General features: G+C 41.4%; 1 protein-coding gene across 2 annotated transcripts in view; it reads right to left on the reverse strand.

The window, feature by feature from the left end:
• The window catches only part of acsf3 (acyl-CoA synthetase family member 3), a 29889-nt gene extending 19776 nt beyond the window's left edge, over positions 1 to 10113 (reverse strand). For both annotated transcript variants that reach the window (XR_015086073.1, XM_086025130.1), the window contains exons 1-6: positions 10016 to 10113; positions 9010 to 9094; positions 8045 to 8905; positions 5260 to 5415; positions 1671 to 1825; positions 1375 to 1520 (exon numbers count right to left, since the gene is read on the reverse strand). Coding sequence is in view for 1 of the 2 variants with exons in the window: in XM_086025130.1 (XP_085881256.1) it covers positions 1375 to 1520; positions 1671 to 1825; positions 5260 to 5415; positions 8045 to 8758 (1171 nt within the window). In the remaining variant the exon portion in view is untranslated. The remainder of the gene's footprint in view (positions 1 to 1374; positions 1521 to 1670; positions 1826 to 5259; positions 5416 to 8044; positions 8906 to 9009; positions 9095 to 10015) is intronic.
• Positions 10114 to 24227: the final 14114 nt, after the last annotated feature.

Genomic DNA, 24227 nt, shown 5'->3' on the forward strand with positions numbered 1-24227 from the left:
ACCAACCAACAAAAACAACTCCCCCATAAAGACACCACAACGATCTGCAAGCTAATTAGCTTTACCTGTCAGTGGTAGAGGTGGCCAGGGAACAGCGGGATGAAAAAGGAGAGGGGAAGGGGAGGACAGAAGAGGAAGAGATATTGAAGAAGAGAAATGGGGGGGGGGGGGGGTTCTGATCTGACCTCATTTCAAGACATTGCTTTTATTGTGTATGTGTGAGGAGAAATACAGATGTGGGATCATGGGATTTTACCCGACTGTGGATCAAACACATCATACGATAATGCTTGCTGTGGAACGTTCAGGGACATCAGTGAAGGGTTCCACTTCTCCACTATGACTTGCCGCGGATACATACAGGACCTATCTTTTAGTGTGCCTTGACAAAAAAAATGCTAGGAAAAGCTGGGATAGGCCCCAGCTCACCTACGACTCGAATGCGGTGTACAAAATGGATGGATGGATTGCTGGACACAGCACCGTCAACAGTTTTTGATGCTTGAATCTCATTAGATAGTGCAGACAGATAAACATCAGGTGCTCGCTGTGTATTTAGTGTGAAAAGCTGTCACAGAAGAATATAAATAAGACCGCGCAACCTTCCTTAAAGGGGAAAGTCGACCCAACATGTTTTTTTTCAAGAATATGTTCTATGTAGGCCTACTAGTTGAAACACGGCATTCTGATTAATATTGTGTTTGAGCAATATGAGTTAAGCAGCAAAATCCACCCCTTTTTAGCCATCTCAGGGGGCGGCCATTTTGTCACTTCTGTCAACTGAAAATGGACAACACAACTGCTCAGGGCTCAGCCTCAGAAAACAGGTGAGCTGTGATTGGCCCTTACCTGAGCATTTGTGATGTCATTTTCAGTCGAGAGAACTGACAAAATGGCCGCCCCCATAGATGGCTAAAAAGGGGAGCATTAATTCTTATTCCACAACCGCAATATTTATCAGAATGCCTTGTTTTAACTAGTGGGCCAGCATAGAACAGATTCTTGAAAAATATACGTTAGGGTTGACTTCCCCTTTAAAATAAAAAAAAAATAAAAAAACACTTTTGTTGTACCATTTTGTTATTTCCAAACAAACATTTATCTTGACTGCAATAAAAAGAAAAGAGAAAAGAAAGGAGCCCAGCAACATCTGCGTATAATATTTTTTCTTCATAGAGTAGCAGTCAAAAGGTTGTTTGTGAGAGTGGTACCCTCAAGTGATACTGTATATGGACAACTATTGAACCTTTTGTTTGTTCATTTGTTTGCATATTTTTAGACATGTAAATATGACCTATGTGAGGACCTGCAGGACTCTAGACTGACACCAATTTGGGTGCCCAGCAGTGTAAAAAGTAAGTCTTGAGCCCTGACCTGGTATGCGTGGGCCCTTCAGAGGGTTGGACAGTGCCATGCCGATCTCAGTCATGCCGTAGCGTTCCAGCAGCGTGTGCCCCGTGATGTCCTCCCAGCGCTGCAGAGTGGGCAGTGGGAGAGCGGCAGAGCCAGAAACCATGAGCCTGAAACAAGACGATTTGGCTTTCAAACTCAATCACAATCACCTGATATTCATGGTCAGAGAGCGAGTGATGTTAAAAGAAAGTCAAGTCAAGCAAAACAATTACCGTGAGTCGGCATCGGACATGTTACTGATGTCACAAAATCCATACCTGATTCTCTCTTTGCAAACTGCTTTGACAAAGTCCTTGACATTGGGCTGAGTAAAGTGCTGGTCGTAATAGTGGATCAGTTTGGAGTAGATAGTTGGCACAGCCATGAAAACAGTAACCAGTGGAGCTTTGGAGCTCAGCAGCATCTCCCATACCTGGGAAGAGAAGGAGGGGAGGAGGGGGGAAAGGGAGATGAGCTTGCCTTCTGACTGAAGAGAGCAGAAGGAAAAGTGTGGTAAGCACACTGATGGACAGGACCAATACAAATATAAACCGAGTAGAAACGGTTACATCCGCATTTGCATGCTATTTAAAAAATGCCTTTTTGTTTTTCCTTTATTTGATGCAAATGGAAGCCGCGGTGGAGGAAGCAGCCTCGTATTAAAGCTGTCAACGCGGAAAAAGAAAAGGCGGGCTTTGAAAAGGTCACAGAGAGGAAAACAGCAGAGTGCTGTGGGGCGCGTTGGGCCTTCCATGCGGCTACCTACAAATGTGCGGCTACACATGCCCTTCTCCTGCTTCAAACATGCAATCATGAATGGAAAGGAAGCTTCAACAAGAGGACAAAACATTTAAAACAATCCACCCTGCTCCTTTTAGCTCCTCCCATGCGTCACATCAGCGGCAAAGACGGGAGGATGGGACGGCAGCATGAATTAAGCGAAGGTGAGCGGCATTTTCTTTAAGTCCGTCTCCTCCACCTCTCCCGAGGAGACAGATGCTCCTCCCCAGCTGTCTCCCTGTCAACTTATCCTCACTTCGTCCACATTAATTCTACCTCAATTTACCAAGTACTACACTTATTCTTCCACTCACCACCATCGCATCTCACCGAAACACACGCAGCTGTTTTTCACTCACTGGACTTAAAAAGTGGCTAAAGCCATGCAATCAAACAGAATGAAATGTACATACAAAATGCTGAGATGAGATAAGGTTATTATTGTGGTAGTAAATTAAAATAGTATAAAACTGCGCTATAATCTATATACACACCATTGCAGGCTATAATCACAACAACCAAAAAGTTATTTGGTTTGGGCAGTTGATTGTTACCCAATTTTCCCTCCTCAATATCACAATTCATAAAGTGAAGACGACACAATTGAGATTTGAAAATACTCTAATCAGGCCCTCTATTTTGGACTCATCGCTCACATTTCCTTCCTTTTATAACACAGTAGTATTACAAGCTCCTCTAAACAAGAGGGTGTGCCTGCTACCGGTAGATAGTGACTGGCGAATTATTAACTGTCTCCGACTTGACCACTGCGGGCGCTGTCCATCAAGTCCACTCGAGCGCTTCCACCAAGTCCACTCGGAAAGGGGAGAGGAAGGCAATTTATGTCCGTCAAAGAGCTGGCCTCCACCTCAGGGACAGGATGCAGTGAGAAGCAAAATGCATGCGCTGCATGCCGAACACCTCAGTGAGCTGCCGGGACCTGCACTCAAGGTGGGAATGAAATACAAATGCCAGCTTTTCGCATAAAATGACACAGTAAGCATCTTGCAAGCACCGGAAGCTGTCAGTGTACACTCGTTCAGTTAAAGCGTTAACTATGGAGATTAATTTAAATTTTATAATGCATTAAAAATTAATTAACTATTAGTTATTAACTCTCAACTATTAGTTAAATCAGTTTTATTTCCTTCCTGTGGCAGCCGACCTCGGCTCACTTTGCAGCCAAACTTAGAGGGGAGTTACTGTCGCAAAGACGGACTTTTAGATAGTCTGGCAGTTATTAATCGAGATCAATTATGGAAAATGTTGCGATTAATTAGTTTTACAAATTCTAATCACTAGACTGAATATTATAATATAGCTTGTTTTTGTTCATTGCAAAACATGATATTTTAATGGTATACGCAATAAATGATTTGAAATAGTTGGTGGCTATGCAAGTACTCGGCATGAGTGTTGAAAAAAAAAAAATGTGTTGCTTTGCTTATTTGAATGTAATAAAGAATATCTAAATTAACTTTCCACCAAAAAGACAATGGGAAGAATTAACCTTGGGTTGTTCTATAATTATGATGGACATTTTCCCAATGTTCTAACATTTTACAGCTCCATCCATAAATTGATTATGAAGATTAAATTAAGTAGTCAGCAGATTTGGCGATAATTGAAGCACTCATTGACTGCGGCCATTGCCTCGTTATTTCTCCCATTTTGGATAACTATTGCATTAAAACATTTGAAATGTCAATGCATCAGTAAATTATTTTCTGGCATTAAATATCCATAACAGCCACGGCCATATTATCAATATTCCTAATTGCCGATTTGAAGCAAGACAAAAAAACTGCCCTAACTATATACCAATGACAAGAACATTTTGTACCTCTTGAGGACTATGCGAGTATCTTTGAAAAAGTACTGCCTAGTTTACCCTTCAGAGAACTTGTGGGATAAAACAGACTCTTGAGCATTTCATCAAGCAACTACAACTTCAGAAGAAGGACAATGAAGCCTTTTTTTTTTTTTTTTTTCCTGGGAATGGGCTTTGTGGTCTGCTACACAAGGTCAGGGATAACAGTCGAATACTGATGGCTACGAGAGTGTAGCAATGCCTTTCTGACAGATCCGCGTGTCCTTCAAGGGTCTTTGCTTCCCATCTACGCTCGCAGCCATTAAAGCTCTTGAGGTCCCAAAAACCATATATATGTTGGAAAACAGTTGAATCGTCACTGCTTTTGTATTCCGAAGACACGCACACCTTGTTCCCCTCCTTTCTCAGGGCCAAACAAGCGGCATCATTTTTCAATGTCAGCTCATCGATTGATCCGCTGCTTAAGCTCTTACCGTGAGTCGGCATCGGTCAGATACAAAGCCACACCGGGCAATTAATCACTGGACCCAAAACACTTAGCCTGACAGCAAGAGAGGGATGGGAGGAGGGGACTGACAGAGGAGAGAGGAAGAGGAGATGAAGCAAGGAGAGAAGAAAAGTAGAATGGAGAACGAGAGACACGATGGACTTACAGAAGGAAAAAATGTGGCGAGAGTTCAAGCGCTTAACCCTGGTGAGAATACCAAGAAAACAAGTACAACTATAAACAGATTCAGAGAGGCAAGATATTCCATATCCATGACCATTTAAGAGAATGGTTTGACTGAGTCGGCTACAAGAATGAAAAAAAAAAAAACATGCAGATAAGATGTAATTTCTCTTTTGCTATCTATAGCTAATTTAGCTTTTTTTGTTTGTCAGGTCACAACGTTAGCAACAGTATGGGAACAAATATCCTTATTGGATATTGTGTATAACTGACCAATCATGGCTCAGCTTCAAAAAAACAGGTGAACCGTGATTTCTCGTTACCTCAGCCCTGAGCAACTGTGATGTCATGTTCAGTTGACAAAATGGCCGCCACCTGAGATAGCTAGAATTGGGTGAATTTTGCTGCCTCCCTCATATTCCACAAACGCAATATTCATCAGAATGTCATGTTTGGACTAGTAAAGGCGCATAGAACATATTAATGCAAATAATTATTTTAGTCTTTTTTTTTTTTTTTAAACGAGTATCTACTTTTGCCACCCCTGTCAGAAAATGAGTAGCAAGTAAGAAAGCGCAGTCTCAACCTTTTGAGGATGAAATTCAGGCAGCATGACGCAAGTGGCGCCCACCCAGAGAGGACAGAGCAGCTTGTTAACAATGCCATGGACATGGTGGAGCGGCAGCGTGTGGAGTATGACATCATCTTGGGACCACGCCCACTCAGAGACCAGACACTGGACCTGACAGGACAGAAATGATGATGATTGTTAAGTAGTAGACATTGAATACATAATTCATAACAGCGGCATCAAAACATGCTGTTCGTCGTTGTTGTTTTGAATCCTGACTGTACTGATGAACACAATTAGCATGATTAGCATGATTCAGGGGTAGAGAAATAAGGCCGCCTGCGGTTAATATAATCAGGTCAATGTTGTTCATATTATATCCGGAATCATTGTTTTGTTTTCTTGAGGATTCTCATCTGAACGATACCCACCACTGGCCACAGTGGTATATGAGCAACTATGCCGAACTGGCAAAGTAGCAAAGACTTTGTTGTTTTTCCCCACACTTGCATCAGCAAAATGTAGCCAAGCTGAGTGAGTAAGTACTGCAACTAAGCTTGGGAGATGTGTGACGGAAAAAGGATGGCGGACAGATGTATTGATATGGAAACCTCAAAATGTTTTTTCAACACTATTGCACCACTTAATCAATCATGTTTTGGGCTGGATCCCGTTATTGTTGTGGCTGTAAATCATTTAGTTTACCAAGACATTTTAAACCCTTTTCTGTTCCAGCATGTGCAACCATAAAAGTTTTGGTTTGGAAGAAGATGAAATCTGTGACATCATCTCTGTCAAGCACATCGAGTATAAACAAGTGATTTCGTCATCCAACGTGACACCTCACAAATTTCCTTCTGCATGAATGGACACAAATTCCCCACTCTGAAATGTTGTGCTAAGTTTGGAAGCGGTTGTAAGAGGGACCATTCGCATTTTTACTTCAAAAAGCTATATTAAGTGAAGCCTCATGTTCAGCTGCCCTGCAAAAAGTATACTGACAATTATAATATGATCCTTCATTTAAAACAAGACTGTTAAGTTTCCCAGCAACTTTGATAACTTGAATTTGTTGTGCTCCAAGAAAAAAAACTCTCTTAATTCAACACTTCACCATCACAGATCAAGCGGACACAAATGAAGCGCTGACATCATTCGGAATGATTTGATTTTCCACACTAATGGACAAGTGGGTCAATTTGACTTGAAAACATACAGCAAAATCTTTGTGAGATCTTTAATGGCATAAATTAGAGCTAATTAAGAAAGCTAGACTGGAACAAAAGCGTAATTATGCTAATCAAAGAGTGTGTGCTTGTGCGTGTGTGCGTTGAAGGTGATGTGAAGATGTCTGCACTGGTCTTGATTTTAAAAACATGTTTTGAATGAATGGTATAATGAAGTGGAGCTTTCCTTCATCTCTGACAAATTCTGTAGAAAGGCTCAAAATTAAAAACGACTATTTGAGGGCCTTCGTTTTTTTTTTTTTTTAAATACGGGAATAAAAATGATCACTAGTTAATGATCTCATAAAATGATCACAGGCCTCAAATAGTAGTGCCGCGCACTTTTATTTTAACTTTAAATATATGTCGTCAAATATACCAGGATGTGATGATTTTAATTGTCTTGATTGATAGATTGATTTGTAGTGATTATATGTCAGTGATTCCCCACAAGTGTGCTGTGGCACATTAGTGTGCCGTGGGAAATCATCCATCCATTTTCTCTACAGTTTATCTTCACGAGGGTGTGCTGGAGCCTATCGCAGCCGACTTGGGGCGAGAGGCGGCGTACACCCTGAACTGGTGGCCAGCCAATCACAGGGTACATGTAGCCAAACAACCATTCACACTCACATTCACATCGACAGGCAATTGAGATCCTTCATTTAAACCTACCATGCGAATTTTTGGAATGTTGGAGAAAACCGGATTACCGGGAATAAAATCCACAAGGGCACGGAGAGAACATGTAAACTCCAAGCAGGAAGGCTGCGCGATGGATGAGTTCAATTATCCAATTTAATTTAAAAACAAAATAATGTGTCTTTACTCAACTATCTGTGCCAGCAACATATAGTGATAGGCAAAATTGTTAAATGCTCTTTCATTAGGTGGCAGAAGGTATATACAGCATATCGCTGGCATCGGGGCGAAAGCTTCTACGTCACAATTTGGTAAATGTCATATTTTTTCACAAATATATAGAATACTATTGGTCAGTCCACATGTGTGGGTGTAATGATTGACCAATCTAAAGTGTTGAAAATGGTTTACTCTCTTTGACGATGCAATGTTTATGGTTGAACAAACATAAACTGAAGTACTAGGATTCCGCCAGCGATATCCACTTTTTATGAGGTTTTGGGGCAATTTTTTTTCTAAAGTAAAATATGAGCCTTGGCTCAATAAAGGTTTGGAAACACTGTGATTCAATACCTAAACAGTCATCAAAGCCTCACTCCTATTTGAACATGTTATGCTATTCATTAACATGAAGCCAATGTCCCTAATTCGACTGTGCTCCTCACAGTCTCCCGCATTGAATTACAGTATATGAAGGGCTGACATTTTGGAAATCACGCTTTTACTGGATGTCTGTCAGAGGCAAAGATCAAGTGATTGAATTCCTTGTTTGAGAATGGGAACCACCAATAAACATTTGTAGTAGTTGGTGGTCTGTGATACAAAAGAATTACGACAGTAAATAAGGCAGATACTATTATTAAATACCAAAACTGTGGCAAAACATAAATTGGTGACAAAACTACTGGAAGTGACAAAAATAAATTATTTACCATGGCTTGGATGCTGCTGTGCGTATGAAGAACACCCTTGGGCCTCCCAGTAGTACCACTAGTGTAGATGATCATGGCCGGTCGCTCATTCCAGTCCGTGCTGCCCTCCTCCAAGTCATGGCTGTTACTGTTGTTTAAAGTGCTGAGTTTGGAAGTAGGGGGAAGTGTCAAGCAAGGCAGACCCATTCTCTGTGCCAGGGGCTCCAAGATTTCAGCATAGGGGTGCCCCGCCACCAGCAGTGCGCTATGGGAGTCTGTGATGATGTACTCCAGTTCCGATGCTGGGTGTTTTTTATATAGTGGAACCGCTGTCCCACCACTCATCCAAATAGCCCACTGGGCCACCGTATAGGAAGCATCATTAGCACACAAGAAGGAGATTGGTTTACCTTCCAGCCGTCCAAAGTCAGAGTGTAGTGTGGCGTTGATTCGTCCCGCAAGGCCCAAGCTGCTAGCATACAGCTGCTTGTAGCTGTGGCTGCCACTACTGTCTATCACGGCTGGTCTGTCTCCAAATGCTGGAGCTCGAGCATATATCGGCTTTTGGCCTATCCTTGATGACGGTGCTCTCGTCCATGTATGAGCTTTGCTCTGGACTACTTTTACTAAAAAACACCGCCTTGCATTAGGAGACGAATAATCAATGTCAATACTGGATTTCCAGCAACACTTCCACTTCAGAGAGTAGCGTGCAGCGACACATCTTGACAACATGGTTGAGTTACTTCGCTCAGAACGTTCCAACTTTAAAAATCATGATGGATGACATCTCTTTCTTAAATGTATGCATGTCCACAATCAGCATTAGACTTTGGTGGACAACTTCTTCGTGGGTCAATAATGCAGATGTCTCCTCCTCAACTGATCAAGTAAAACAAAACAAAAAACATTAATATGTAAAATATAATATACATTCAATCATTATTTATGAAATTATAAGACACAAATATTTATCCACTGCATACCAGTGTCTGCATATTTATGTCTTTTGCAGTCAAGACAGCGCTCGTCCTCACAAGTGTCACAGATGAGCTGCGGTCTATCCCAGCCCTGTGGGGACAAAAAGACAAATTCAAACAGCATTCACACCAACAGTCATTTTAGCATATTTATTGAACATAACATGCATGGTTTTGGACTGCAGGACAGGGACAGCTCCATATTTCTTTTTTTTTTTCTCCCAGGGCTAAAGCGGGGCCTGACCAGGGACTGAGAAAAGAATTTATCAATACATTTTAGAATATCAAATAAAAAGCTGGAGTGCTTAACTGGGGCTACACAGATTTCTGATGGTACTGAGAGCCCCCTTGCCCCCAATGTAGCACCATCCCTACTGTGGGAGGAAGCAGGAGTACGCACAGAAACCCCGAGCAAGCAAGGACAGAACCATCATATGACACAGTTTAAAAAAATAAGAGCAACAAGAACATACTATATTTCATTATTTAACACATCAGGTAAACACCATTTTTTCTAACTACATGCAGAGCAAAACAAACTAGTGACATACATTGATTACCTAAAGCTGTACATATAAGAAAAAGCTTCATATAGTGATCATGATCGATCATACTAAATTATGCTTTATTATTCGAGATCGGCATCATACTTTCAGGATTATATTAGTTTATTTTCATTACTTCAGGACTGTAGTTATGATCTGTAAGGGGGCTTTAACTTTGTGTCTGTAATGTTAGAATGAAGAAGGTGCGTACATAATGACATGAAGAGGGGAAAACACGTTTAAACTCATGATGTTGTCACAGAGGAAACCTAACTTAACTCTTTTGACTTCTATCAGAAGCTTATCGTTTTTGGGTGAATGGGAAAAGATTTGCGACGATTCGACATTTAAAGTAAAGTAAAATAACGAAGCATTTTTCCCCGTAAAGACTGTAATCTAATTTTGTTTAATAAAAACACTGCTGTTTACATTTTACCTCGTATAGGACAAAATTACATTCACCTTACCTAGAAGCCGGCCGGTAGGCTTATAGTGAAGGACGGTGCAAGCAATTAAAGTTCCGCCACGAAACACGAACGTGCAGCTCAGTAGTTCCTCCTTGTGTGAACGCCATTCAGCGCCTTCTGCGTTGTAGCCACTACAAAGTAGACAATGCAGATTTCTAAAATCACAATTTCAAAAATAATTAAATGGTATATAACTGTTAATACTTACACTATTGTTATTTTAGTTCCTTATACAAATACTCAAATGTTGAGGTTAAAATGTATTAATTAGGTCGTTTCATTTTCCCCCAATATGTTTTTAAAACTTTTATATTATTAGCATTAAACTCCAAAAGTGTATTTATTTTTATTTTATTTTATTTTATTATATTTCAAGGAGCATTGCTACTATCAATATCAACTCTCATTATTGAAGAGCTACAGTTGCAGAAGGGAGGCACTCATCAGAAAAGAGTGGGGAGGTATGGGAGGGGTGAGTATTGCATATATGTAGCCACTGCAAGAAACACATTTGGCTATACATCACATGTCAGTGTGCCAACTAGCTTGGCATCACTGTGCAAGTGGGCACATTCAGCCGCCAGCTGGCAGTCGAGGGCCTCGGATAACAGAATGGTACAGACATGGCACACGTTCAAAAAGTTTTCACTTGCCTCACAAACCCCCTACACCGCAAACGATGATGGCATGTTCCTAATGAATGTGGAGTCTTTGTATCAGAGAACCCCTCCGCTCTCAGGAATAGTATCGTCAAAGACTAGCCCTTCCTATTTGTGGGGATCACTATTCAAGAGGATGCTATGCTACGATAACAATAACGTTGTTTCTTGACAACGCTTTATTTGTCCTGATTTTTCCTGCCCAGTAATTCCACTGGAGATGAGGTGACACATTTTTACAAGGATACAACCTGAGAATGATTGGACGCTGCCTCCTGTGAACAAACGACCAATGTTTTGGGATTTGTTTCCTGGAAGTCAGCCATATTTTTTTGCTTGCGGGCTCAGGAATCGCAGCCATCGAGGGGCTCGTTTAAACAACAGGAGGATGTGTTGGCATGACAGGAGATTAGGTGTATATCGTAGACATGATGTTGTAAGGATTGGAGGTAGAGGTTACAGTGACATGATCGTACCAAGTCAAGCTGCAATGGCCTGCTGCCAACACATCATTCGACAAAGACCACCTGAAACGATCTTGCTGCCGACGGGCAGGATGGCAGCGAGCAGGTGCCAGCTTCCATCTTGGCAAAGGACTGCATCTGAGGAAGGGAAGACCCCCTACAGATTCAGGAGAAAGGCTGATATGGTACCGTGAACCACGGGGACTACCCGAGCATGTGTCAGGTTGGCATCAGCGTGAGAATGTCTTGGCAAGCGTCTCGCACTATTCCCTCCCACCCGGCTCGCGCACAAACACACTGTTGCCCTGCTTGGAACACATGGTACATCAGCAACGGCATCTGGCCGTGCTGACTCCCGGCAGCTGCGCTTCGTCTTCGCCAGTTGGGAGTCTTGGCACTGCCACTTCATCAACTACCTGTGGCTCCTCCGGGATAAAAAAAAAAAATATGCCCGATGAATTATTCCAATGCTGCAGCTGAAAACTTGACTTGAATCCAAGAGATTCATTGCGAACATATGACACACAGAGCACGTCACACATGTACTAAGGCATGGATGAAATCGCAGTGTGTCATGTGGTTGCTTCATTTGAGGTGAGAGATGGACAATGATACGACAAATGCATTGCATAGGTGATTCTAGCTCATTTTTGAGGTGCTCAAGCACCTCTAAATTGAGTCCCAGCACACCTAAAAGATTTCCTTTTTCTTTTTGCTGTATGCCATTTTTAAAAAAGCTGGAAAAAAGTATAAGCAAGTACTGGTCTGAAATGTAATAATCAACAACAACAATACAGCACCCCCTTGCTGAAAGAAATTGTTTGTTCTAAAGAATTCCCAATATGCTGCCTTCCAGTGATGTACAGTCATCGTCTAAGTACCTGACTCAAACCGGAATACGTGCCTCTACCAATTGATCTTAATATTGCGTTTGTCGAATATGAGTTAAGCAACAAAGGCCACCCCTTTTTAGCCATCTCAGGGGGCGGCCATTTTGTCACTTCTGTCGACTGAAAATGACATCACAGCTGCTCAGGGCTCAAGTACTGGAGTCAACAGAAGTAACAAAATGGCCGCCCCCTGAGATGGCTAAAAAGGGATGGATTTTGCTGCTTAACGCATATTCTACAAACGCAATATTAATCAAAATGACGTGTTTCAACTAGTGGGCCTGCTGGGAACATATTCTTGAAAAAAATATGTTTGGGTTGATTTTCCGCTTTAATCACAGAAAATCTCAAAGTGCTTCACATGCCCACAGTTGACTAATATTAACAACATTCCCTGATCCAGGAGGACAAGGAAAAACTTGGGGAAGTAAAGCCATACATTTGTGTGGAAATGTACAAAACACTGACATTTATCTTGCCTAAATCTCTCATCTTAGAATCGCCCCTGATGATGACTGAACAAACCAACATGAACCTGATAGTTTGAAAAGCGGTGCTAAACCAAAGCCTTTTTGGATTACCACAAGCTTCTCTTTGTACAAAAATAACTTAACATTACAATCACTCTGTCAGAAAATTGTTTTGAATGATCAAATGAAAATGAATAATAAGCATATGGATGGCCCTCAGCTCCAATCAGTTTTCTTATGAGGGATTTGACATACCAAGGACACTTGTGGAGAATCCATTTTATCTGTGACACCATAGACTGCCGTGAAAGAGTGGAGCAGCTTTGTGTCAAGGTGGCCTCCATTTCCAAAGGAGAATTTCTAACAGCATCTTTGTGGAACATGCTCTTACAGACATGTCATTTGCGATGACTGTGATTTGAAAAGGCGAAGGAAGGCTAATCAACAGCCTATTGTTATATAACTTTTCTGTGGCCTCCCTTTTGAGTTTGTGTTGGAAAGTGTGATTAATCCAGCTGCATTTCATACATTCTCTTCTCCATCTTTTCAGAAATGCGTTAAGTGTTTTTCTGACACGTGAAACTCAAGGCCAAGATCTTAATACTTCAGCCACAAATGTCATTTTACACATTGTCAAAGCTGGGCCCTCTGCACTTACGTTCCTTCCTTGCAATTTTAGTACATCACTGCTCAGAGGGCAAATCTCTTCCAAAGGTCTGAACAACCATATTGAACACCCTTATTGTACACTTGCCTGGATGTTCATTCATTCATAAAAAGGACAAATTGAACAAATGTGAAAAAAATAACCAGTTGACTTCTACTTGATTAATACTGCATGTTTCCCCCCCGTGAAACAGCAATGAAAGAATGATCTCTTTGTTGGAGGTAACTATGAGCTCATATGCGCTACAATGCACAGTTGTCGCATGTTGTCACATTTTTCCGAGTGTGTAAGTTATCTGACAATGACCCAGTGGGAGTTTTTTCTCCATCTGTGTCTGCCTGACCCATTTTAGCCATCGGCCACGTCCAACTGTTCCATGTCCCGAACATATGTGCGGTGGCAGGGGGATAAGCGGACCGCCGCCGTGCGGGACCTGCAGACACACTCTGCCGATGTGACACTGGACCGACCCTTCATCGCTGTCTGTCTGTTTCTCGCCACATATGTTGTTACTGTATCGGAAGATTTCATTCACACCTTGATTATTTGACAAAAATCTTGATCTATGCTCTGTATGTTTAAAGTGGAAGTCAACCCAAATATATTTTTTTCAAGAATATGTTCTACGCAAACCCACTAGTTGAAACAAGGCATTCTGATTCTGATTGCATTTGTGGGATAAGAGTTAATCCACCGGTTTTTAGCCATCTCTGGGGGCGGCCATTTTGTCACTTCTGTCGACTGAAAATGACATCGAAGTTGCTCAGGGCTCAGGTAACGACCAATCACGGCTGACCTGTTTTCTGAAGCTGAGCCGTGATTGATCGTTACTTGAGCCCTGAGCAGCTGTGATGTCATTTCAGGCGACAGAAGTGACAAAATGGCCACCCCCTGAGATGGCTAAAAAGGGGTGGATTTTGCTGCTTAACTCATATTCCACAAACGCCATATTAATCACAATGGGAATCTGGGAACATATTTTTGATAAAAAAATGTTTGGGTTGATTTCCCACTTTAAGTGGGTAGAACTGTATTCCAATTTGTTTTAACTTACAGTTGTGCCTAACCTCAGTTGACCTCAGTTGATCTTTGCTTGCCTACAATCTCTATATTTTTTCATCATGATTTCGGCACTTTATTTGGCAGAAAGATTGACGATGCTATCTGTCCAGATCATAACATTAGCCAGGAAGGGCAGACGAGAGAAACGAGAGGAGGGATTGGGGTTTTTCCAAGTGGTCCATGTTGGCAGATGAGATGGTATCACTGCACAGAGCTGGAAGCCACTGGGGACCGTTGGGTGTGAGGCACATATGGGGTACCAGGCTGCTGATGAGCTGCTTAAACAAGCCTCTCATTGTGTGTGGAGAGAGAGAGAGAGAGAGAGAGAGAGAGAGTGAGAGAGAGAGAGAGAGAGAGAGAGAGAGAGAGAGAGAGAGAGAGAGAGAGAGAGAGAGAGAGAGAGAGAGAGAGAGAGAGAGAGAGATGTCTCTGCCAGAGGATTTAAAGTGGCTATATGCTGCAGGTCTGAATTGTTTGGGTTGGCACAGGATTTTGCTTTCCAACAGCTTAGAGAGCAGATATGTTCGCCCGCAGCTCTTTCATTCAGTTTACTATCAAATCCCAGGAACAAGTTACTTGGAATACTTTCTACATACAGAATATTTGCCCTAAATGTGTTATTCTGATTTATTTGGTCTGTGAATAACAGCGGCCTGCGGTGTGGTCAAATGGACGGAATAAAGTTGATTCAACTGTAGTCTTAAGGTAACTCGCCCTAAATAAATGCTGTCGAGCTTCCTGGCCTTCTGGCTCTAATAAGCTTCCGAATTTCTCGATGGCTTTCCATTAAAGCCTTATTGATTCTCTCCGTTCCCTTTTAACTCCCACACAAATGGAAACTATTCTGCCAGGCAGACGATCAGGACTTCCGCTATTTGAGTCTAAATCAGCTCGCTGGCTTTGTGTGTATCCCAAAGTGTCTGCAACCTGCCAAACCTCAGAGTGTTAGAGCGTGGAAAAGCCAACATGTATTACAACATGTGCGTGCTTTTCTTTTCATTTTCTTTACTTTGTTATGCTACAGACGATGCCTGATAGTCACACTGTTTCTGAAAGACTGGTTCATGATGTGGCAATATGATTTCATATTCACACACGTTTCATATTGCACAGTTTACATTTGACTTGATTATTTTGTCTGTGGAGGCGCAACAACCATTTTTCTCACTCTGTCTCTTTCACAGACACACACACACACACGCGCTCCCACCACTGCTGCCAGGCAGCTTGGGTGCTGTGTTGTTCTCTTGGAGACAATGCCATATGCTGTCTAGCCTCTCAGGGAGGACCGAGCTTACCGCTGTACGATTGTCCAATCGCTAAGTGCCGCCAACTCACCTACTGTCTAAAAAAAAACTCCCTGTCACAAGCAGATTTTTTTTTCTTAACTTAAATAACTTAAATAAATCCAATCGGGTACACTACGTGATGTTGTTGCTGTTGTTTTACAAACAACAGGAGATATCAATCTTTTGTCACGCTCGAAAAGCCACAATGAAGGACAGATTGCCACCTGAGGTGCGTTCACAAACATACGAATACATTCAATATGATTTGTCCTCGCCCACTCTTTTTGCATTAGTTAATTGTTTACACTTTGCATTCATGTGAGTGCCTTGGTCCCTTGGCGCTGTCTGAAAGGCAGACAGGAAAGTGCCACTAGCAGCGTGAGCACAAATTGTAAACAAAGAGCCATTTGGATGGATTCTGCACAATGGCTGACCTTGCATCAAGAGGATTCACCACATCTGCATAAGAAAACACAAATCAAAGCAATTGTCCAAAATGTGGAAAAAAAAAAGGCTTTTGTTAACAGAGACAAAATGTACGTCTTTTAGGCGCATTGATTTGTGTTCTCTTTTGGCAAAGTGAGAGACGAACGGAGGGAAAACAGAGTGTAAGCTTGTACTGCTGAGGGATTTAGTGTGTTTGGGTTCCTTTGCTTTGGAGTTTGGTGAGGTGCATGCGTTTGTGCGTGGAGAGAGGCCCGAAGGAACTACAGGGAGCAAAAGTGTGTTTGTACATTGATTTGAGAGGTAAGAGATGCGTGTTTGGAATTTATCTCATCTATGTGTTCATTACTACTTTGCATTTGAGGCTGAGATCTTGGTTACTCCGCTAAATCGCAGGACGGATTGTTAGACACGCGTGTTATTAATTTTTTTCAGGGTCCCCGTGGCGTCTGTATGAATCTTAATGCTGCTGACTGGGCTGCAGCTTTATCGACTTTCTTTAAAATATGAAGAAGCTTTGCTGGAAGCGCCTGAGGTCATTAGCTGAAGAGTAGGCACAAATCCTTCACCGAGCCTGCTCCAGCTTCGCCATGTTAAATGTGCTCTTAAAATATTCATAATCATACTCTTGCCTGCACACACACACGCGCACACACACTTGCGCACGCATACACACGTGCACTCACACATTTTGCAGACAATGCTCCAGGGACAGAAGGAGATCAATATTAAAATATATTCCTGTACTGGTGTGCTGTTAATTAGCTGCGGTTCTTTTTAAACCCGTGAAGTTTGCGGGCAGATTAACAGTATCTTTTTGTGCAACGCCATAATATTTACCTCTGCTTTACCCGTGTAAACATAGATGAATCATATGTAAATGGGTGTTGACATATGCAAAAATTTTTTCCCTTTATTGTTGTTCATTTCTTTTGAGGATTAATTATTGACATGTGAAACATGCAATTGTCTATTGTTTGTACAAACAAAATACACTTGTTCAATTCAGCCTATTTGCATTAAATTTCTCATAAAACGAATCACCGATTTTGATTTTTCTGTACGCTTGTGTGTTAAAATAAAGACTTTAGCAATTGCAGCGTGCAGCAAAGGATGAATAAATGCCATTAGAAATCCTGTCAAGTATATGCTGTCATCAATCAATTTTCATTTCTTCATTCGATAGCATGAGAAACGATGTCCCTCAGTGAATCATACGGTGGCAGCAACAGCCCTTCACAATTCTGTACACGCATTACAAACAAGGAGAAGCTGCACCATATCACACTCAAATGAGTTTGTAATATTTTGGTTATTTAGCTAAATGCAGTGCACCTATACACCATTGCAAATCATTGCAAATATTGTTCAATAATATCATTATGACAGAAAGTGAGTGTCAACATAAAGCAAGATTTGGGATTGACTATTTTCTGTGACTCTTACAGGATATGTGTCACCTCTAGACAGTCATCACCTCACAAACGGTCCACACTGTCCTCACTCTTCCAAGTTTGACCTGTAAAAAGTGATCATTAGCCGAACCTGACCTGTGTGTGTGTGGCTATTTTTAGCAGAAGCTGAGTTGAACAGCGATTAAGTTACAGCCCATCAAAGGGTGTTTGAGACAGGTGCTGAGGCAGGGGCCGGGCCGAAGCAATCACGTCGCCGCAGACTGCGACAGGCTGCCTAATTGACGCCTGTTTGTGTGGCACGTTGCTGGACAATGGATCAGTGCCGGCAGACGTATCTGGGCGGCAAATGATAGCAACACAAAGGCACAGAGAACAATACCTTATGAACAATGAAGGCGGGCAAGCCTACTGTAAGTCCAGGGGGAGTCAAAAAGGAGGAAACTGTAGAAGAGAAAGTAAACAGATTGAAAGTCTCATACTATTCAAACAAGGATTTTTGTAAATAAACATGGAGTCAATATCACCACCTACCTACCTCTCAAATAGTAAAACATAAGCACCACTCAAACCACTCGGTATTGGGAACCATTATGCTTTGAGACTAGACAAAAGAGTATTGAACATTTATTTGACTCATCTATTTTCAGTGCTTGTGTTGTTCTGTGTGGCGGGCTACATCCTCCCGTGTTTTAAAAATAGAGCTGTTTGGTTACTTGTAGACTTGAAATTGTCCATAGTGTGAATATGAGTGTGAATGGTTTGCTGTTTGGCTATATGTGCCCTGTGATCCAATATGTACTCTCTCAAACTCTGCAGGGGAAGACTCAGACTCATTAAGTCCGAGTGATGTATGGAAATGGTTGGATGTATGTATGGACGGATGGATGAGACTCCTTAGTATACCATAAATTTGTGTCATTACGTGATTGTGAAAACGGGAAGTCAACACAAAGATTTTCTTCAAGAATATGTTCAATGCAGGCCCACTAGCTGAAACAAGCCATTCTGATAAATATTGCGTTTGTGGAATAAGAGTTAATCCACCTGTTTTTAGCCATCTCTGGGGGCAGGCATTTTGTCATTTCTTTGGACTGAAAATGACATCACAGTTGCTCAGGTAATGACCAATCACAGCTCACTTGTTTTCTGAAGCTGAGCCGCGATTGGTCGTTACCTGAGCCCTGAGCAACTGTGATGTCATTTTCAATCAACAGAAGTGACAAAATGGCCGCCCCCAGAGATGGCTAAAAATGGATGGATTAACTCTTATTCCACAAACGCAATATTTATCATAATGCCGTGTTTCAACTAGTGGGACGGCTTGAACATATTCTTGAAAAAAATACGTTTGGGTTGACATCCACTTTAAGTGATCAGTGAAATACAGTTTTAAAAAAGATAAGTATTTAACATGGACTTCAGAATAACCTCTGCCGTTGCTAATTTAAGTAAATTAGTCAAGAACGGCTTATACATACCACAATTTCAATTCCAGCTCTATTCTTGACAACCAAAAAAAAAGGGTCTGGATATAGTAGCGTTTTGGTTTGTTAAGCTTCCAATTTCTACTCTAACAGCAACTTTAGAAATTGCACCTCAATACACACAGCCACTGCCCATTAAGCTCAATCAGAAATGCTCGATGACGAGATTGTGTCACAAAAGTTCCAAGACTGGTGTAACAAACTTCAAAGTAATCCCGCTGGAGTCTGACAGACTTTCTCAGCCTGCTCCGCCAAACCTTCATACGCTCCTGTCAAGTCAAGTCAAATTTATTTCTATAACCCTTAATCACAGGAAAGTCGTCACATATGCACCAGATCATATACACGACATTCCCTGATCTTAACCCCCAGGAGGGCAAGGAAAAACTCAATAAACCCCAACTGGGTAGTAGTGGGAAACCTTGAGAAGGGACCACAGATGGGGGAAATCCCCCTTCCAGGAATCGCCCTTCCAAGAATTTTCCCTTTGGGATCTTCCGCAGCTCTGTCGTCATGCCCATTTTGATGTCGTCCTCGCCTTTAAAACAGGGCCCAGCTTGATGACCCCCCCGTGAGCTTGGGAAGTCAGGGGGGAAAAAAAATCAAGAAGAGCGAGCTGGTGTGAGTTGGGAGGTTGCTCCAGTGTTCCAGCACGGCAATGTTGTTCTCATCTTGAGTTGAGTGATGGATTCCCATCCAAAATAGCCCTGGGATTGGCTGTCAACTAGCTAATAGTAGCCTGTTGGATGTAGAATTCAGCTCTTGCTGCGATATTGCCAATGACTGGATCGATATTTGAAGAATCAATGGCAAAACTGTCTCTGTGTTACAATTCAGAAGGGTTCATCATGAAAAAAAATGACACTAAGTACTAAAAATGTACACATTGTTGTTGTTATTCAGCAACAATGTTTGATCCCTACATGGGAGGCTCACGACAGGATTAGTTGGTTCTAAACGAACCTGAATGCAAGCCAAAGAGGAGGATTAAAGGATTTTTATTTGGTATGAATATTTGAATGAAGAGAGGCTTCAATCTGGTCTTCTGGTGGTTCGTATTGATCTAGCATAATGTCGGTCTTTACGGCTACACTGCGGTTAGACAAGCAAGTAGGAAAACTACTTACTCACAGCCCACTGTTATCACTGAAGCAATCCATTAGGCGTGCTTTGAAACTGCGGTCACCCTCCTCAACACGTAGTGATTGTATATGGCTGCAAATTGAATTATTCACTATGCAATTCAGTTATGAGCAGCATGTAAAAACCCAGATAGAGATGGATGTTTTCTTCCGGCCGCAGTGCATTACATCTATACATTAAATTGAAAATGGGAGCCATGACACGAAGCTTGGAGATGTAATTACATGCTGTTTAAAAAACAGTAGGCCCAGAAAAGAGCAGCGTGTATGTGTCGATGTGTGTGTGTTTCTGGGAAAGAGACTGCTGTTTGGCCTGGCCCCCTGTCCCCTCTTGCAAACGACTGTGAAATCCGAAATTAAACGCTTTGCTATTGTGAAGCACGTCCGCCAGATACATCTTCCTCTCTTGTAATTGTTTGTTTATTGGAGCAGTACAGTGAGGGTGTCTCTTGGCTGTGGGAGGAAGGTCACATGCCAATTAGTGTAGAGGGGAAAGTATAATAATAGGAGGAAGTCAAGAATGAGCCATGTAGAAATAAAAACAAATGATGTCTATTCTCCTAAAAGGTGACCATATGCCATGGCCCAATGAAGTGGCAGACACAGATGACTTGAACATCAATAAAAGGTCCTGAGCTGATGACAACATACTGACACAACTACAGGGGTCGTGACCCGCGTGACCTCTTACCCTTTTGTACTTATTTAATTCCTTGTCTACTTTCATTCTGCTCTGTTGGACCCCCACTTAGGACATTTTTTTCCCAAGAAATGAGAATGGGCAAACATAAATGGGCATTCCATTTTATCTAATGAGGTGAAAGAAGACATAAAATGAGTAGTGGACAAGGGCTGGAGCAAAATCAGTATGATTTATAGGAGCAGCACAAACAAACAAACAAACAAACAAACATAACAAACAAATACAATCGAAGGTGACCTTCAGTGACTTGAAAGCCACCAAAAATAAAATGTATTTCTTATTCTTCTTACATTATTAAACATATGTTTAAACATATTAAGCATGTCCTGTAAAAAACATTGAATTTGGGATTTAAAAAAAAAAATTCACATTAATGCGACGTCTGTAACACGGAAACATCACGTAAAAATAAGAACATTGAAAATAATGGACATAAGTGTTTTTCACAGGACAGCGAATATGTTCTATGCAAGCCCACTAGTTGAAACAAGGCATTCTGATAAATATTGCGCTTGTGGAATAGGAGTTAATCCACTCATTTTTATCCATTTCTCGGGGCGGCCATTTTGTCACTTCTGTCGACTGAAAACGACATCACTGTTAACGACCAATCACGGCTGACCTGTTTTCTGAAGCTGAGCCGTGATTGGTCTTTACCTGAGCCCTGGATAGTTGTGATGTCATTTTCAGTCGACAAAAATAACAAAATGGCCGCCCCCTGAGATAAAAAATCGGGTGGATTTTCCGGCTTAACTCATATTCCACAAACGGAGTAATAATCAGAATGCCGTGTTTCAACTATTGGGCCTGGTGGGAACATATTCTTGAAAAAAATATGTTTGGGTTGATTTGACCTTACGTAAAAAGAAACTCGCTTTAACAATAATACTGTACATTCATTATACTAACAATTCGAATTTATTTCCCAAGTAAAGAACATCTCACAGCATTGGAGCATAGATAGTGTACGGAATGCAACTTTAAACCTCTCATAAATAAATCCAGAGCCAGATAGCTAGGTGACAGCTGCAGTGTCTGAGAGCAGGTGATGGGGGATAGAGGAGACTAATTTAGCCATGCACTTGTAGTGCTAACGAGACCTCTCCTCCAGCACACACACACGTACGCAATGTGAATCATCTGTTGTGAACCCGGAGCACGTCCCTCCCTTCCAGTGTGTGCACCACCGTGTGCCTTTGTTGTATATGTGTATCCACGCGTGTGTGTGCCATATGGACTCACCTAGACACCTGTCAATTAAAAGGTGGACAAGGATGGCGTTGACGTCTGATGAATAATTCAACTTTAGTACCAAGTTTGGCTGAACTTTCATGGCGAGTTCACAGCATGTTACACTCTTTTCGTCACATGGCCAATATTTCTGCAAAGTGCACCATTTGTGTCAGCAACAATGCTGACATATAAATAGTTTTCAGGCAATATCATGTTAAATTACCAAGTTGGAAAGGAATAGAAATGTAACCTGAGGTATTAAATCAGCCTCTTTCACAATAAAAAGCTGGATTATTAAAACAAAAACAAAAAACTACAGTAATTTGTACTACAATTTATCGTTTTCAAAGCGTCTTGTTTACTCTTTTCACCTCCTTGAGGGCATTTGTCTCATACAATGAACATTTAATTGAAACCTGGAATCCATTGCCATTATGTCGCCACGTTTTCAGGCTCAACCGATCCATGAATCAACTCTCCTATATGAGCAATTAAATAAACATCAGCAAACAAGTGCAATAATGCCCGCAACATATTAACGTGCTCGAGCCCAAACAAACACAACAATCTGCGATTATGAACAAGATGAAAATGTCTCACGCGTAAAAATTGCTTTCACAATGGATGCTAATGAGTTGCCATTGTTTGAAGCATGGAAACGAGCGCACACTGAGCTGTGATGTGAGTGAAACGTGATGGAGGAAACATGCAGAGTTGGAGACGGAGTGCAGATACTGTACGTACATGAAGGAAACACAGAGGTTGGAAAGGATGATGCATGTGTGAGAGGCTTGCCTTGGTTAGCAGATGTCAGACCTCTCAGGCCCACCCCCGATAAGAGACCACCTGTTGGATCAAGGCCATCTGGTGGGTGGGCCCTTTCTGCCTGAGTCTGACCCAGAACTGCACACCAATGATAAATGATAGCATAGTGCCCAGGCCCAAGCTTGGGTGATTGTTTGATTTTATTAACGTGACATATTGTGTCTTCTAGAAATATGATATACCGTCTATCAAATATTTACAATTACATCCAGAAGGTGTACAAATATGAGCCTGTGAGATGAATAGTCGAACGGGGCCATTGTTAATTGGCCATTGGAAATGAGAATCACCTATGCTTTAAATAGATACAATAGGTATTAAAACACTTTAACAGCATGTAGGGCTATTGTGATTTTGTCTAACCTTTGTTAATGATGCAACTGTTTGGGTGGGGAAGTCCATGAATTTAACATTTAACGCTTAAATATGTGATGGGAAAAGATTTGATGTGAACATGTAGAAAGGTTGTAAAACAGACAAGACATACTGTACTGAAAAAAAATAGACAGGTAGTTGAATTTACTCAATGTTTTTTTTTTTGTCAAGTCGTTGCCCAAAATACTGTATCCAGATACATTTTTAAATTTGATATATATAGACTGCTGGAAAAAATCAATCTGGATTCAAATGATTTTATTTCATGCAACCAAAATTGAGTAAATGATGCCCAGCATTTTTTCCCAGTGTAAGAAACAAACATTCAGAACAGAGCACTTTACCACATGAAGATTCTTTCGCACCGGTGCTGTCATAAATACCGAAATGTTCAACTTCATCGATCAGGCACACAAGATCAATCACAATTTCGAGGGAATGAATTCTTCTTGCTGTATCTTTTGTCTTATTCAGTATATGGCTGTTCACCCCTGCCACAAAGGTGTTATAGTTCTGTTCAAATGTGAAATTCATCACACAGTACAGTCAACAACAACTTTGTTACTTGGTGGACATGTGTCAGCTAGGTATTTTCCATTTATAGTTCCTTATCTTTTTGTTGTGAATAGCGTTTGTTTCAAAACCCACCTTGAGAGTGACAGTTGATTCGACAGCAAATTTGAACTATACTACTACTATAATTATTCTCTCTTTCCCTCATTAGGTCCACAGGTGAACAGGAGACAATCGCAGCTGACTTGGAGTTACACCCTGGACGAGTTGCCAGACAATCTGACGGCAACAATATTACAATATAATATTTGCATTCCCAAAAGTACATCAATGTTCTGTACGTGTTATGATTTGTGCATTTCTGACCGACTTACAAAAACTTCTATACCAAGACGCCTGGTGTAACTGAAACAATTACAGAGCAAATTCATGCGTTGAGCCAAGACTAGTATTTATTGAATGGAGAAACACTGACACGCTGTGATGTTTTATACATCTACTTCAATGTCTTATTTATGAGACCACATTGCTTCTCCTCCGAGGAGATTTCCAAACAAAACACTGCAGGCATCTAAAA

The sequence above is a fragment of the Filicampus tigris genome, chromosome 3 (assembly GCF_054856515.1).
Source record: "Filicampus tigris isolate MCC_2025a chromosome 3, RoL_Ftig_1.0, whole genome shotgun sequence".
Classification (NCBI taxonomy): domain Eukaryota; kingdom Metazoa; phylum Chordata; class Actinopteri; order Syngnathiformes; family Syngnathidae; genus Filicampus; species Filicampus tigris.